Genomic DNA, 14,482 nt, shown 5'->3' on the forward strand with positions numbered 1-14,482 from the left:
TTCCAAAAGTCCTCCCAAACAGGCAGGACCCAGCTAACACGGAACGTTTCAGTAACCTTCCTGTGTAGTTCCCATTTGGTTTCGTCCAGAGGGAACGTTCGGGGAATGTTCTGAGAATGTTTGCAATAAAGTTGACAAATAACCTGAACATAACATTGGTTTGCATGTTCTACGAACGTTCCGGGAATGTTCTTAGTTTTGGGTCAGATAGTGGGTCAATGTTGTGCGCATGCGCGTTGAAGTCTTCCGCTGTGCAGACAAAGAACATTTTGAACATCGAGTGTGTTATCCAGCATTATCTAGCTGTGTTGGCTACCATCCGGTTACAAAACGTAAGTAAATGGGAAGAAACAAATGTAAAGCTTGTCCCCACACATGATTTTGAAATGTTTAGAAGGGTTTCAAGCCCTCAGTTGGGTTTTATTTTGATTGCAATGCGCGGCTTTTCCAACGGCTGCGCCGCACAAATGCCCACATATGACAGATTTCTGCAGTGCAGCTGGCAAACCTCAACATTGTCGACTTTTGTTTCATTTCTATCTCCAAAGTATTTTGATATCAAAAATGTTTTCGCGACAAGGAGCACTTCAATTATGAGCCAGAAATGTAAGAAAAGATGAAAAGGGCCGCTAGTTATTTAAAAGGTATTTTATTTTTAAAGTGCAGTTGTCGATAGGAAGTTGCAAACTTCTTGCGCATGCGCAAACACATGGAACAGTGGTCAAGCAGAAAGTCCAAGATGGCGGACTAAACGACGTGGCTTTCCGGAGAAGTTTCACATTTACGATCTTATAGATTCAAAAATAGCATCAAATACCTCAACTATTCGCATTATCTTAAGCCCACCGAACGGACTTTGAGTGTGGAGCGATGGCGGGTCATGTGAAGTGAAGATTGAAGACGTGATAGAAGATGGACGACTACTGCTATGCTAATGGCGACGTCCGCTAAAAGAGAACATGAAAGAGAATCAGCGCCACCAACGGAGAACAATCTGAAAAGCGAAGATGAAGGTGAGTGTGTTGCGTTCCCTCATTTGAAAGTTGTTTGAATTCCAAGCCCTAAAAATAGATCCAAAATGTCGGAAATGTCTGTTAGAAGATAGTAGCAGTAGTAAACAGTAGTATACATGTCATGCGCATCATTAAACCCAGTAGATACTAACTTCAGTGGAAAGTGTATGCACCCATATTGACAGCATGCTCACTTAACAAATTACAACTGAAGTTGTTTAATTAACACTGAACATTTTGTTATGCTTTCAGATGGTTGTGTACGTTGTGGTGGAGTTTTTGGGAGAACACACAGTTAGTGCTGTACCGGAGATTTGGACTGCAGAGGATGAAGAGGTATGCATAAATAACTGTTAAAGGTGTTTTCATCATTTGTCATAGATTTCTGGTCAATTAGCGTGCTAGATTTAATTGATTTTGTATGGGAGTTTGATGCACTTTTTGACAGTGCCGAATGTTCTTGCTTCACAGGGACTGTTCTGCTACTGGCCATCAACCAACGTTTCAACAAGAATCAAGCGAGGCGAGATGCCGGACAAGGAGTTGTGGGGCAAGATTGGAATCAGAATCTTCCCTCATTCCTTCACCGGTAAGAGCAAACTGGTCACAGCAAACCAAATAATGTTACCTGGCACTGTGAAAATTTCGATTCATCTCTTGAATACATGTACACTAGTCTTGTTATGACAATTTATTTGCTATATTCCATAAATCTCTCTGTTATAGAGTGCTATGAGAAGGCCTTGCGGTATGCAAAACAGACAGAGTTTTCTTCCAACGTAGAGTCGGAGCAAGAAGACCCCAAAGGTAAAAGAAAGCGCTGGACACCTGAGCGCTACCGAGAGACTGAAGCTGAAGACATGGATGGTGATGGTTCGTACCAAGTTGTTCTGATTTCTGAATCATGATTGTGATGAAATAGGTTTTCAGACCACCAAGCAATTGAGGACATTATTTCCATTCACCTGTTTCAGACGAAAATGATGAGTCACCCGAAAAGAGACCTAAACATGATGAGCTACAGAACTATGTGGTACCTTTGCCCAACGCACCAGTATATGCAGGGCGCCCCAAAGATCCGCACTCAAGACGCCGCTCGCCGACTCCAAGCAGGACCCACACCCCTTCATCCAACAACCAACGCTCAAGACGCCGTGCTCGCTGAGTGCGCTGAGTCCAAGCAAGACCCACACCCCTTCGTCCAAGAACCAATGCTCAAGACGCCGCTCGCTGAGTCCAAGCAAGACCCACACCCCTTCGTCCAAGGATCAACGAAGACGCCGCTCGCCAACTCCAAGCAGGACCATCACTCCTTCATCCAAGGACCAACGCTCAAGACGCCGCTCGCTGAGTGCGCTGAGTCCAAGCAAGACCCACACCCCTTCGTCCAAGAACCAATGCTCAAGACACCGCTCGCTGAGTCCGCTCAGTCCAAGCAGGACCCACACCCCTTCGTCCAAGGCTTCTGGCTCTGGGTCAAGAAGACATGCTCATGCCAATGAAGGTTTGTCCATTCATAATAATGATGAGGGGCGTGCAAGGAAAGCAATCTGTGTGCCATCCTAAAACATGTGTAATGAATCAAATATCACCCACTAATTGATGTGTAGTTTCTTTTTTGCCAATATGGGAGTCGCAACAAGTTGCACAGCAACATATTTTACCTTTATGGAGAATTTTGATTTGTATTATTGCAGAAGTCCAGTCCAACATAAACCTACAAACCATTTTGAGCAACCAAGACGAGATCCTGCGGCTGCTGAGAGGTATTTCTGCAAAATCCACTGGGGGCGAACCAGTTGACGTTCGTGATCTAATCCCAGAGAAACTCACAACAGTGGAACAACTCAATCTACTCTGTGAAAAACTGCAGGCAGATGAAGACTTTCGGTGGAAACTGGTACATAATTATAGCCATTACAATCATGTACCATTGTTTATTTATAAAAGGAATATTTAACCGTTAACGACTTAATGGGGCCATGTTTTTAATGGCCCCATATTTTCCACAGTCCTTTTGTACATCTAATACACTCCTAAATGTATGATTTGCGTAAATAAGCAGAATAAAGAGATGAAGTAATTAAAGTTTAATATAGAGATACTTAATGTATGCTCTAATTTTAATATTTTTGTTTTGGTCTCTCGTTTTTTGCAGATCAAAGCCCTCAGTGCCATTGGTGGAGCCAACTTTGTGGATGGGGTGAGGGCGATCGTCAAGAACATTGGACAGAACAAGCTCTGGGAAAACTACAGCCTAAAAGGGATGAAGGGCAAACTGCCATTGAAAGGCCTCTCCATATGCAGGGTCATAGTCAGTAAGTTACACTTTACTTTTTTAAAACTGTGTTGAATACAGCATGTCAGTAAAATAATGAAAACAAACCGTGGAATGGCCCAAATTCCCCTGCATTCGAAGTCGAGGTTTTCTTAGCAAGAGTTTACACGAAAACAATGCATACTCCACTCAAGTAAATCTTTTGTTTAATTATGTTTAACTCTGGTTGTTATTGCATACATTATTTCAGAAGCATGCCAGATGACATTCAAGTCTGTCAAAACCCAAGAGGTCCATGACGAGCTAACGGAGGTGCTGAAGTATGCCCCCCACAGGCGCGGAAGATCCAAGCACAAGGTAAACATTTAAAACAAAAGACATGGACCATATAAATAATTTCATCCTGATGTATTATCTTCTTTGCATAGCCAGATCGAGAGGAGCCAGATGAGGTGGTTCGGGCATCTGGTCAGGATGCCACCCGATCGCCTCCCTCGGGAGGTGTTTCGGGCACGTCCGACCGGTAGGAGGCCACGGGGAAGACCCAGGACACGTTGGGAAGACTATGTCTCCCGGCTGGCCTGGGAACGCCTCGGGATCCCCCGGGAGGAGCTGGACGAAGTGGCTGGGGAGAGGGAAGTCTTCCCTGCTTAGGCTGCTGCCCCCGCAACCCGACCTCGGATAAGCGGAAGAAGATGGATGGATGGATGGATGGATGGATGGCATAGCCAGATTTGTCAATACAAGTTGTCTTAATTGCTGCTTCTAATAACATCTTGCGACATTATTATAAAAATCTCCCATTCATTTCTGTTATTGCAGGCTGGCAAAAGGAAGCGAGACGAGAATGATCATGCGTGAAATTTCGAATGGCACTCGCCTAGCTAGATCAAGTTTAATTATAGACTAATACACCAAATTATAGCTTTATCTGTTTACGCTGTATCAACATTTACTGACTTCAGTTAAATAAAGTCATTCAAATTGCTACACTCGTTTTCTTTGTTGTTTTATTATGCCCAAAGCCTGCATGAATTGAAAGGAATGTCCCCGAGTAATGTTCTTAGACTGTTCTTTTTATGTTATTTTCTAACGTTCAAGAATCACGTTCTGGTAACCAAACAAAAACTCCACAAACGAACGTTCCCACAACGTTCCAATTTAACGTTCTCCAAACTAAACCAGAACGTTCTCCTAACGTTCTCCAAACGTGCAGTTGTTAGCTGGGGAACTGTGAAAAGTTCCTGAAGAACTAAGGCCCAGTCCCAATACACCCCCCTAGCTCTACTATTTAGTCCTATCCCTACAATTACTCTTTGCATGTAAGGGTCGTGGGCATAACGAGGGGTAGGGGGTATAAATCTAGTCCTGTGAGGGATTTCAGATGTTGACTCGCCCAGGTAGGGCCAGAGAAAATTCCCCAATTTCTGCAGAAGTTAAATAATACAAATTAGTTTGTAACACCAGCTAACGTAAGGCTAATCATTAACATAACACACCTTCTAAAAATTCAAAAGAGACAACAGTCGTCGATGGCGGCTTCTCCTCCGTGTTGTTTATTTGTTTATTCGTCAACCAAAGCATGATGAACGATGAAAAAAACAACTCAATTGCTGCCGGGTTTGTTGTGTAATGGTGGGACCAGGGTTGTACGGTACTGCTACTAACAAGGTCCTGCGGTACTAATGTATTTGTGGCTCCGAAATGACAACACAGGCACGGCTTCTTAAAGACGGGCTCTTTACTTGGGTTTATGCCGTGAAAACTACAGGACAAGACATGAAATACAATGCTTTAGACATAGTTCAGTCACAGGCAAATAAAGTGCTAAACAAAATAGCTACCTCGTGGCCGCCTGCCACTTCGGAGGTTCTTGGGCAGCAAATATTTCAGTCTTGTGCATACTAAATGAGCGTACAATAATCAAACCAATGTACTTTATAAATATACAGAACAATTCGACACAATATGACAAAATACCTTGTTCAGCTAGCTAAATGTTCTTGCTGCTGCTGATGGCTCGCTCAAAGTCCTTTGCATGTCTGGGCGAATGCAGGTCTCGCGACCTCCGATACTAAACCAAAACCTCGTGAGAATAGCGGTGTAACAAAGGAAATAAATTGCCCTTTTTATAGTAAACAAAATGTGTCTTATTTACAAAAAATGTAACATGAATTCACAACCATAATAATTTTCAACAAAAAATATTAACCCTTAAAACAAAAATATTATATGTAAGTTTCAACAACACTTACAGTATTAAAAAGGTTAATACTGCCTTTGGAAAATACTTTTTTTTTTCAATCAACATAATATGCCGTGCGGCGGTGACGTTGTTGCACCGAGGCTCATTCATGTGTCAAAACGCGCACACACACATCGCATACAAGAAGAAACAGTGTCGAAAGGAAGAGTGATATCGTAAACTAATGCAAGTGAATTGACTGAATTTCGTCACAAATATTTCATTTGTGTTTTATCTTTAACAATGTGTGTTTTACCTGCTACATGTCATCTTATCTGTGTACTTTTACTAATTATTGTATTTGTCTTAAAACGCGGTTTAAAATTGGCAACAATAAATCATGAAGCATTTAATACAATGTCAATAAAACCTCCGACTCAATTCTGACCTCATTCCAGATTATGGCAGGCTCTATGTAATATTAAATATTGTAAAGTGTTTTTGAGTGCTATAAAAATTGTATGTTTCATCATAAGATTTTATGCTAAAATGAAGACAATAATGGCATTTTTTGCCGCCCCCTTTATTTTGAGAAGAATCAAAAAGTATCGAAATACATATCAATATACATTTGGGTACCAAAATATCGGTATGGGGACAACCCTAGGTGGGACGTACGTGCAAACGTAACTACGTAGTTGCTTACGTGGCCAAACGTTAATTATGCAGTGACGTTGCAGGTGGTGTCCCAATTCCTAGGGAAGATTACAAAGTTCTACCCCTTGTTGCTGCATTTCGAGGGTGTAGTGGTAGTGGGTGTGGGCTAGTGGTAGTGGGTGAGGGAGAACAGGGGGTTAGGCCTAAATCTACCCGGGTAGTTTTTGGTGGGTACACAGGGGGAAATTGATTTACTTGGGTAAATGGGGAAAGTTTCTGTAAAGGTTCCTGCGGTGGAAAAGGGACGAATTATGGCCCCCGTCTATGGAACAGCTTCATGTCTTTAACAGCAGGCTTAACCCTTCTTTTTTATTTAACATTTATTTATTTATTCATACTTTACTTTTTATTCAGTTCTGTTTATTTATTATATATTTACTGTGAATATATTTGTATCTTCATAATTTCCTTTACTCATATTTGATCCTTAATTCTCATGTTTTTTACCATTTGTAAAGGTGTTATTATTTTTAATTTCCATCATTCCTCAGCGGGAACCTTCTGCATCGGGGTTTGTGGGGGGACTTTGTGTCAGCATCCAGGTGGCCGTGGTCTAGTGACGACCTGGTGCAGACATGGTGGGAAGTGGGTCATCGAGGAATTGTTTTTAAGTCTGCAAAGCACTTTGTGTGAAATGAAATGCCACACGTAAACTAAAACTATTTCCCAAATGTCTCATTTTGTGCCCCTCTGCCATGGTTGTTAACCAGTTTTGCTCACATTTTACGCTCCCGTGTTTGCCAGGGAACAAAAGGTGTGTACTGAATTAACGCCTAAAAACAAACACTAACATAATAGCAAAGGCAATCCAGTCTGTTTGCATGTTTTGAGTGCAGTGGTTTAGGAGTAGGAGAGTTACACAACGACGTGTACGTGTTTGACACAACCAACAGCAAAGAAACATGTGTTGTGTCTCTGGTCTGTATCGGGGCATAAAACATGCAACAGACACTACACATGTACTGTAAACATTTTTGACTGCAACATTGGTTGTCTTTTATCCATCAATCAAGTCCCGCCCCCTCCTCTAAATGGACACACTCACTTCCTGGTCTGGTTGCCACCTTCCCCAGTGTGATCTTAACGCTAACAAAGGATTCTGTCTGGCCAAACTAGTTTTATTAAGGAAACCAGTAGCAAACCAACTAATACACGACAGGGTGTGTCATTAATTATGTTAAAGAGGCACATTAAAGGTCAGCAATGAGCTAAGGCGTGACACTGTTTTTGCCTTTTCTCATACACGCCTCACACAGTTGTACATTTCCATGTCTCCTGAAGACACCAGACCAATTTTTATATTCTTAAAAACATAGCCAGAGTTTGCTGTATTCTCTCTCATAACAACAAAAAGACGTGAATGCATGCTTTTATTACGAGCCGTATTGACTATTGTAATGCCTCATTTCTGGTCTTTTTAAAAGGTTATTGCATCTTTACAATTAGTACAAAATTCAGCTGGACATGTGCTAATGAAGACCAGAAAGCGGACCCACATTACACCAGTTTTAAAATCACTAGATTGGCTCTCTTTGTGTTTCAAGATCAATTTTAAAGGGGAACATTATCACAATTTCAGAATGGTAAAAACCATTAAAAATCAGTTCCCAGTGGCTTATTATATTTTTCAAAGTTTTTTTCAAAATTTTACCCATCACGCATATCCCTAAAAAAAGCTTCAAAGTGCCTGATTTTAACCATCGTTATAAACACCCGTCCATTTTCCTGTGACCTCACATAGTGAAGCCAACACAAACAAACATGGCGCATAGAACAGCAAGCTATAGCGACATTAGCTCGGATTCAGACTCGGATTTCAGCGGCTTAAGCGATTCAACAGATTACGAATGTATTGAAACGGATGGTTGTAGTGTGGAGGCAGGTAGCGAAAACGAAATTGAAGAAGAAACTGAAGCTATTGAGCCATATCGGTTTGAACCGTATGCAAGCGAAACCGACGAAAACGACACGACAGCCAGCGACACGGGAGAAAGCGAGGACGAATTCGGCGATCGCCTTCTAACCAACGATTGGTATGTGTTTGTTTGGCATTAAAAGAAACTAACAACTATGAACTAGGTTTACAGCATATGAAATACATTTGGTAACAACATGCACTTTGAGAGTGCAGACAGCCCAATTTTCATCAATTAATATATTCTGTAGACATACCCTCATGTCAGCAGGCCAGGGAAGCTAGGGTCGATATTCTTCTCTTGATCATCTTCGGGACGGTGTGAGCCAAGACATCCAGGGGGGTTTAGCTCGCTCGTCTGCGGGAACAAACTGCCGCCATTGCTTGCCGTGCTACCGAGGTCCTTTGTCCCTGAATTGCTCACACACTCCGGCAGATTCAATGGGGGTCTGGCGGCAGATTTCTTTGACTTTATCGTTGGAAATGCATCTGCTTTGAGTGTCGCAGGATATCCACACATTCTTGCCATCTCTGTCGTAGCATAGCTTTCGTCGGTAAAGTGTGCGGAACAAACGTCCAATTTCTTGCCACTTTCGCATCTTGGGCCACTGGTGCAACTTGAATCCGTCCCTGTTCGTGTTGTTACACCCTCCGACAACACACCGACGAGGCATGATGTCTCCAAGGTACGGAAAACAGTCGAAAAAACGGAAAATAACAGAGCTGATTTGACTCGGTGTTTGAGAAAATGGCGGATTGCTTCCCGATGTGACGTCACAACGTGACGTCATCGCTCCGAGAGCGAATATTAGAAAGACGTTTAATTCGCCAAAATTCACCCATTTAGACTTCGGAAATCGGTTAAAAAAATATATGGTCTTTTTTCTGCAACATCAAGGTATATATTGACGCTTACATAGGTCTGGTGATAATGTTCCCCTTTAAAGTTCTTCTTCCTTTGTTTTATAAATGTTTTATGGTATTGGGCCTTCTTATCTTTCAGATTTGCTTTTATCCCACACAGCCTTGCAGATCCTGAGATCCTCCAGCACTCGTCTCCTAATTCCATCCATCCATTTTCTACCGCTTATTCCCTTTGGGGTCGCGGGGGGGCGCTGGAGCCTATCTCAGCTACAATCGGGCGGAAGGCGGGGTACACCCTGGACAAGTCGCCACCTCATCGCAGCGTCTCCTAATTATTATTTCTATTTTAATGATGATGTCAGCACACAAAGTCAGAGGATGGCATCTTTTCACTATTATGGCCCCCGTCTATGGATCAGCTTCATGTTTTTAAGATCAGATTTAAAATCCTTTTTTTTGATTTGGCTTTTATTTAACATGTATTAATTTTATTGAAGTCATTACGTTCTGCCCTCACTATATGTATTGAGGTTTTACAGCTTGGCAGACCTCTAACAATCCAAGACGTTCCAATAAAGTTCCAAAGCAGATGAATCCATTTGGGCTCTTTATTGTTGTTGATCTTTCACACTACTTTAGTCTTGTACTTATCTTGACTTTTGTCTTGCACTTTACTTGTAAAACTGAAATGCACACAATGACAAGTGTATAAGCTACATGATTCAAATAACATACTGAAATGTGGTACACAATATGTAAGTATTAGCTTTACACAAATATACAATACTATCATCAAACAATACTTCTGAGTGTTGAAAATGTTTCGCTGGTGGAAATATATGACTGGCAGTCATTGTATGTCCTCAAAACATCCATTAAAATAGTTTTTCCATCAACATCTTACTATCAAATTGAACCGATTCCACCTTAATATTGAAGTATATAAACAAGTTAAACAGTTTACTTACAAACGTATCTTTTCCAAGGCTTGTAAGGGCTAACACAACTTGTCTGCTTCTCATTTGTCTCATAAACTGACTTCCTGAAATCGTCAACCCGGAAGTGTATAAACAAATCACGCGTAGTACTTTCCTATCGCCACAAGGTGTCAGTAAGAGTCTACAATCAAATGGGCATAACACATTAACACTTGTTTTTATAATTCATGCTAGATTGTATTTTGTTCTATTGTATATTTACTGCAGTGGTGATTGCTCTAAGACTGCAAGGGAAGCTCAGCTTCCCCTAAAATGTCAAAAAAATAAGTGATTAAATATATAGTGTTGTGTGTATATGTTATTGACTAAATATGTGCTACAACGCGCTCTTTTGTTCAGAATCAGCTTCTTATCACTGGTAACGACGCGGCTTTCCTCTCTCTCATTCCCGCAGCTTCACGGTGCTTTAAACAGTGTAGACGCTTGCCGTCCACAGAGTTCATACACTGCAACGAAACGAGACGAGTCATAAAAATACTCCATTACCGTATTTTCCGCACTATAAGGCGCACCGGATTATTAGCCGCACCTTCTATGAATTACATATTTCATAATTTTGTCCACCAATAAGCCGCCCCGGACTAAAAGCCGCGCCTACGCTGCGCTAAAGTGAATGTCAAAAAAACGCTGCGCTAAAGTGAATGTCAAAAAAACAGTCAGATAGTTCAGTCAAACTTTAATAATATATTGAAAACCAGCGTTCTAACAACTCTGTCCCAAAATGTACAAATGTGCAATCACAAACATAGTAAAATTCAAAATGGTGTAGAGCAATAGCAACATACCGGTAATGTTGCTCGAACGTTAATGTCACAACACACAACACACAAAATAAACATAGCGCTCACTTTCTGAAGTTATTCTTCATTCGTACCGGTAAATCCTTCGAATTCTTCGTCTTCGGTGTCCGAATTGAAAAGTTGCGCTAGCGTGGCTTCCAAAATGGCGGGCTCCGTCTCTTCGAAATCATCGGATTCAGTGTCGCTGTTGTTGTGCAGCAGTTCTGTGAATCCTGCCTTCCGGAAAGCTCGGACCACAGTTGTGACAGAAATATCTGCCCAGGCATTTACAATCCACTGGCAGATGTTGGCGTATGTTGTCCGGCGTTGTCTGCCCGTCTTAGTGAAGGTGTGTTCGCCTTCGGTCATCCATTTTTCCCACGCAGTTCGCAGTCGTGATTTGAATGCCCTGTTGACACCAATATCCAGCGGTTGGAGTTCTTTGGTTAATCCACCCGGAATGACGGCGAGTGTTGTATTTGTGTGCTTCACTTGTTTTTTGACACCATCTGTGATGTGGGCGCGCATAGAGTCATATATCAACATGGACGGAGCAGCGTGAAAAAAGCCACCCGGCCGCTTCGCGTAAACTTCCCTTAACCACTCGCTCATCTTTTCTTCATCCATCCATCCCTTCGAGTTAGCTTTTATGATGACGCCGGCTGGAAAGGTCTCTTTTGGCAAGGTCTTCCTTTTGAATATCACCATGGGTGGAAGTTAGCATGGCAAGCTAGAACCACAGTGAAGGATGACTTCTCATTCCCTGTGGAGCGAATATTCACCGTACGTGCTCCCGTTCCACAGTGCGGTTCAGTTGCTGTGAAATACGGTAGTAATCCGTGTGCGGATGGAGAGATTGCGTCTTTTTATGACCCGGATCGTTTAGTAGGAGCCATTTTGTGGTCTTTACAGATGTAAACAGGAAATGAAACGTACGGTGATATCCGCGCGTTTTTTCTTCTTCTTCCGGGGGCGGGTGAAGCGCTTCCTGTTCTATGGGGGCGGGTGAAGCGCTTCCTGTTCTATGGGGGCGGGTGCTTTCCTTGGCGGTTGCTTGCGTAGAAGAAGAAGCGCTTCCTGTTCTACCGGGAAAAAAGATGGCGGCTGTTTACCGAAGTTGCGAGACCGAAACTTTATGAAAATGAATCGTAATAAAGCGCACCGGGTTATTAGGCGCACTGTCAGCTTTTGAGAAAAATTGTGGTTTTTAGGTGCGCCTTATAGTGCGGAAAATACGGTACTTATTTTTTCCAAAAGTGCCTCTTAACCTTACCGAACCTGTATTTACAATAATTAGAGCATAATCATTAAGTAAAAAAAACTTGGGAGGTGTCAGTGCCACACCCCACCACAAGACGCCGATTTACCCTCAACTTAATTTCAACTTTCATTTTAATTGTCTTAACTTTAATAGTTTAACTTAATTAGCTAATTAAGTCCGACCTTTAACGTTTGTTTTGTTGAGGATAATCATCACACAAATAACATACCAGACTTTCCAGGGCGGTGTCAAGCTAGCATATAAAAGGATGGCTCGTTGTTGTCCTCAGTATCAAACATCTTCACTGCAAAGGTAAGACGACACAACTTGACTTACTTTGACATTTTTAATACAACAGTGTTGGTTTATCATTGCACAGATGGCTTTTTCTCTTCGCGTCTTCTTCCTCCTGTGTGGGATCAGTGGAGTGTTTGGTTGGTAGCTAATACACCCAGACACTTTTTATTTTTTTACATATTTCCTGTTTGTTTTTCAAAGAACAATTGTGTTGCAGGTAGCTGTCGTTCTGGCTGGACACTCCGTAACAATGAATGTTACATCTTCGAACCCAGTCAAGTGTCTTATCAAGATGCAAAGGTATGGATGGATTTCACGTTGTAAACTGTGCAAATAAGAGGATTCAACTGAGTGATCCCGTTTTGTACTTTGTCTCATCAGAGAAACTGCGAGACCCTTGGTGCTCAACTGGTGACCATCAATACAGCGCGACATAATTACACTCTTAATGAGATCAGAGACGCTAATGCCGATGCCATCGTAGACACCTGGATAGAACTCACCAGCCAGGTGTGACCAGTAGCAAAGTCAACTGAAGGGGAAGGGTGGGTGACGGTCTGAGGTCAAGCTGCTGTGTGGTGGGCTTTCAGTTGTGACTCTGTGAGTACTTGTGGCTATCTGGTCTGGCTAGGCTGCTTTCACCAACACTCTGGGCTTTGAGCTGCCCTGCTAGGGACGGTCTTCTGGGTTTGCCTTGCCTCGTCCCTGCATCGGTCTTTTGCGGGCTGTCTACCAGGTTGTGGTTCTGTCTGTTTTTGGGGTGTGTGCACAAAGTGGCGACCACTGTCCACACACTCCCATGTTCTAGCACTGCATCACTGCTGCCAACACAACACATACACTCTTTTATGGGTGCAAATTCCAAGTAAGGTAGTGTCTCTTTTTTTAAAAGTGAATCAATGAAACGTGATTGTCTTGCAGGGCTGTGGAAGTTCAGCAGTGTGTGCGTACATTAAAGATCCTGCACCTGGTATGTAGAACAACAACTTGTACAATGGATCTGACTGGTAGAAAATTTCACAAATTGTTTTGCTTTCTCACAGATGGAGCGTGCAGCACCGCCAACTGCAATGTCAGGAAGCCATATGTTTGCATCATGTAGATGTAAACGTCAACAGCGGCCCTTAATCATACAAGGCATGAGCAAACTGACTCTGCATTCCATAAATTGGCCAATAAGCTTTTTAATCTGTCCCAAATTTGCTTCTTTACTGCTATTGAATAAATTATTTCTGAAGCTAGAGAGTGGAGGGTGGGGTCTGCAGATCAGCGCTAAGACAGAGAAACAAGATTCCTACGACTAGGTTCTGTAAAAAAACTACTTTTTATAGGACATTTGTGTGTTTGTTTTCTTGTTTGGCTGTGTTGTTTGTCACATTTTTGCTCGATGATAAACAAGTCAAGGAGGTTGTCGTTGGTGCGTTCACATACTCTTGATGTTCAATGTTTGATTGTTCATCTACACTCTGGGTGTTTTAATCAATAAAAATCTGCAAATTACTTTTTTGTCTGTCATGATTTCCTGGTGAATTTTTCTCTCCAGTCACATTTAAAACCTTCTTTATGAGTCGTTCTGAAAATCATATCAGAATTGATCTGCAGCAGAATTTATCAGTATCAGAATTTACTTTCCGAAAACGCACACTGTGTATCTTGAAGGCGATGACATTGTTATTGAACTAGCATGGAAACAGTCGCAAAGCCGGTTCAGTGTCATGCAGCGATACTTTGTTAGGACACTGCAGTTACCTTAGACCGAGACAATAAATAAACAACTAAATATGTTTGCAAATCATTACAAAACAACCCTAAAAGGCTGCTTCGATGAGGTGAAATTAATATAACAGTAAGTAAAGGAAATGTGCCTGTAAAATGACCACAATCGCCCCCTAGTGTGCAAAAGGCGCACTGCAAATAGCCAACAGTCACATTAGAGATAGAGCTTGGAAACTAGAACTTTCCATGTGAAAAAAGAAGAAACCTTGTTGTTATTTGAGAAATCCGACTTTATCAGTGCATGGAAACTTACTAATTGACTATCTCTGGCGCCCCCTTGGGGGAAGATCATGTGGTGCGTGCTACTCAAGATTGCCAGTGGCGAGAGGGAGTTTGGTGAGACCAGGACAGGACAGGACAGGACAGGACAGGACAGGACAGGACAGGACAGGACAGGAC

General features: G+C 42.1%; 1 protein-coding gene across 1 annotated transcript; it reads left to right on the plus strand.

The window, feature by feature from the left end:
* The first annotated feature begins 12,315 nt into the window (after positions 1-12,315).
* Positions 12,316-13,807, plus strand: LOC133577523 (CD209 antigen-like protein D). Its single transcript, XM_061931444.2, has 6 exons — positions 12,316-12,322; positions 12,390-12,444; positions 12,525-12,607; positions 12,689-12,817; positions 13,229-13,277; positions 13,351-13,807. The coding sequence occupies exons 2-6, from the start codon at positions 12,390-12,392 to the stop codon at positions 13,407-13,409; spliced, it is 375 nt and encodes a 124-aa protein (XP_061787428.1). The 5' UTR covers positions 12,316-12,322; the 3' UTR covers positions 13,410-13,807.
* The last annotated feature ends 675 nt before the right edge of the window (positions 13,808-14,482 follow it).

The sequence above is a fragment of the Nerophis lumbriciformis genome, linkage group LG37 (assembly GCF_033978685.3).
Source record: "Nerophis lumbriciformis linkage group LG37, RoL_Nlum_v2.1, whole genome shotgun sequence".
Taxonomy (NCBI): domain Eukaryota; kingdom Metazoa; phylum Chordata; class Actinopteri; order Syngnathiformes; family Syngnathidae; genus Nerophis; species Nerophis lumbriciformis.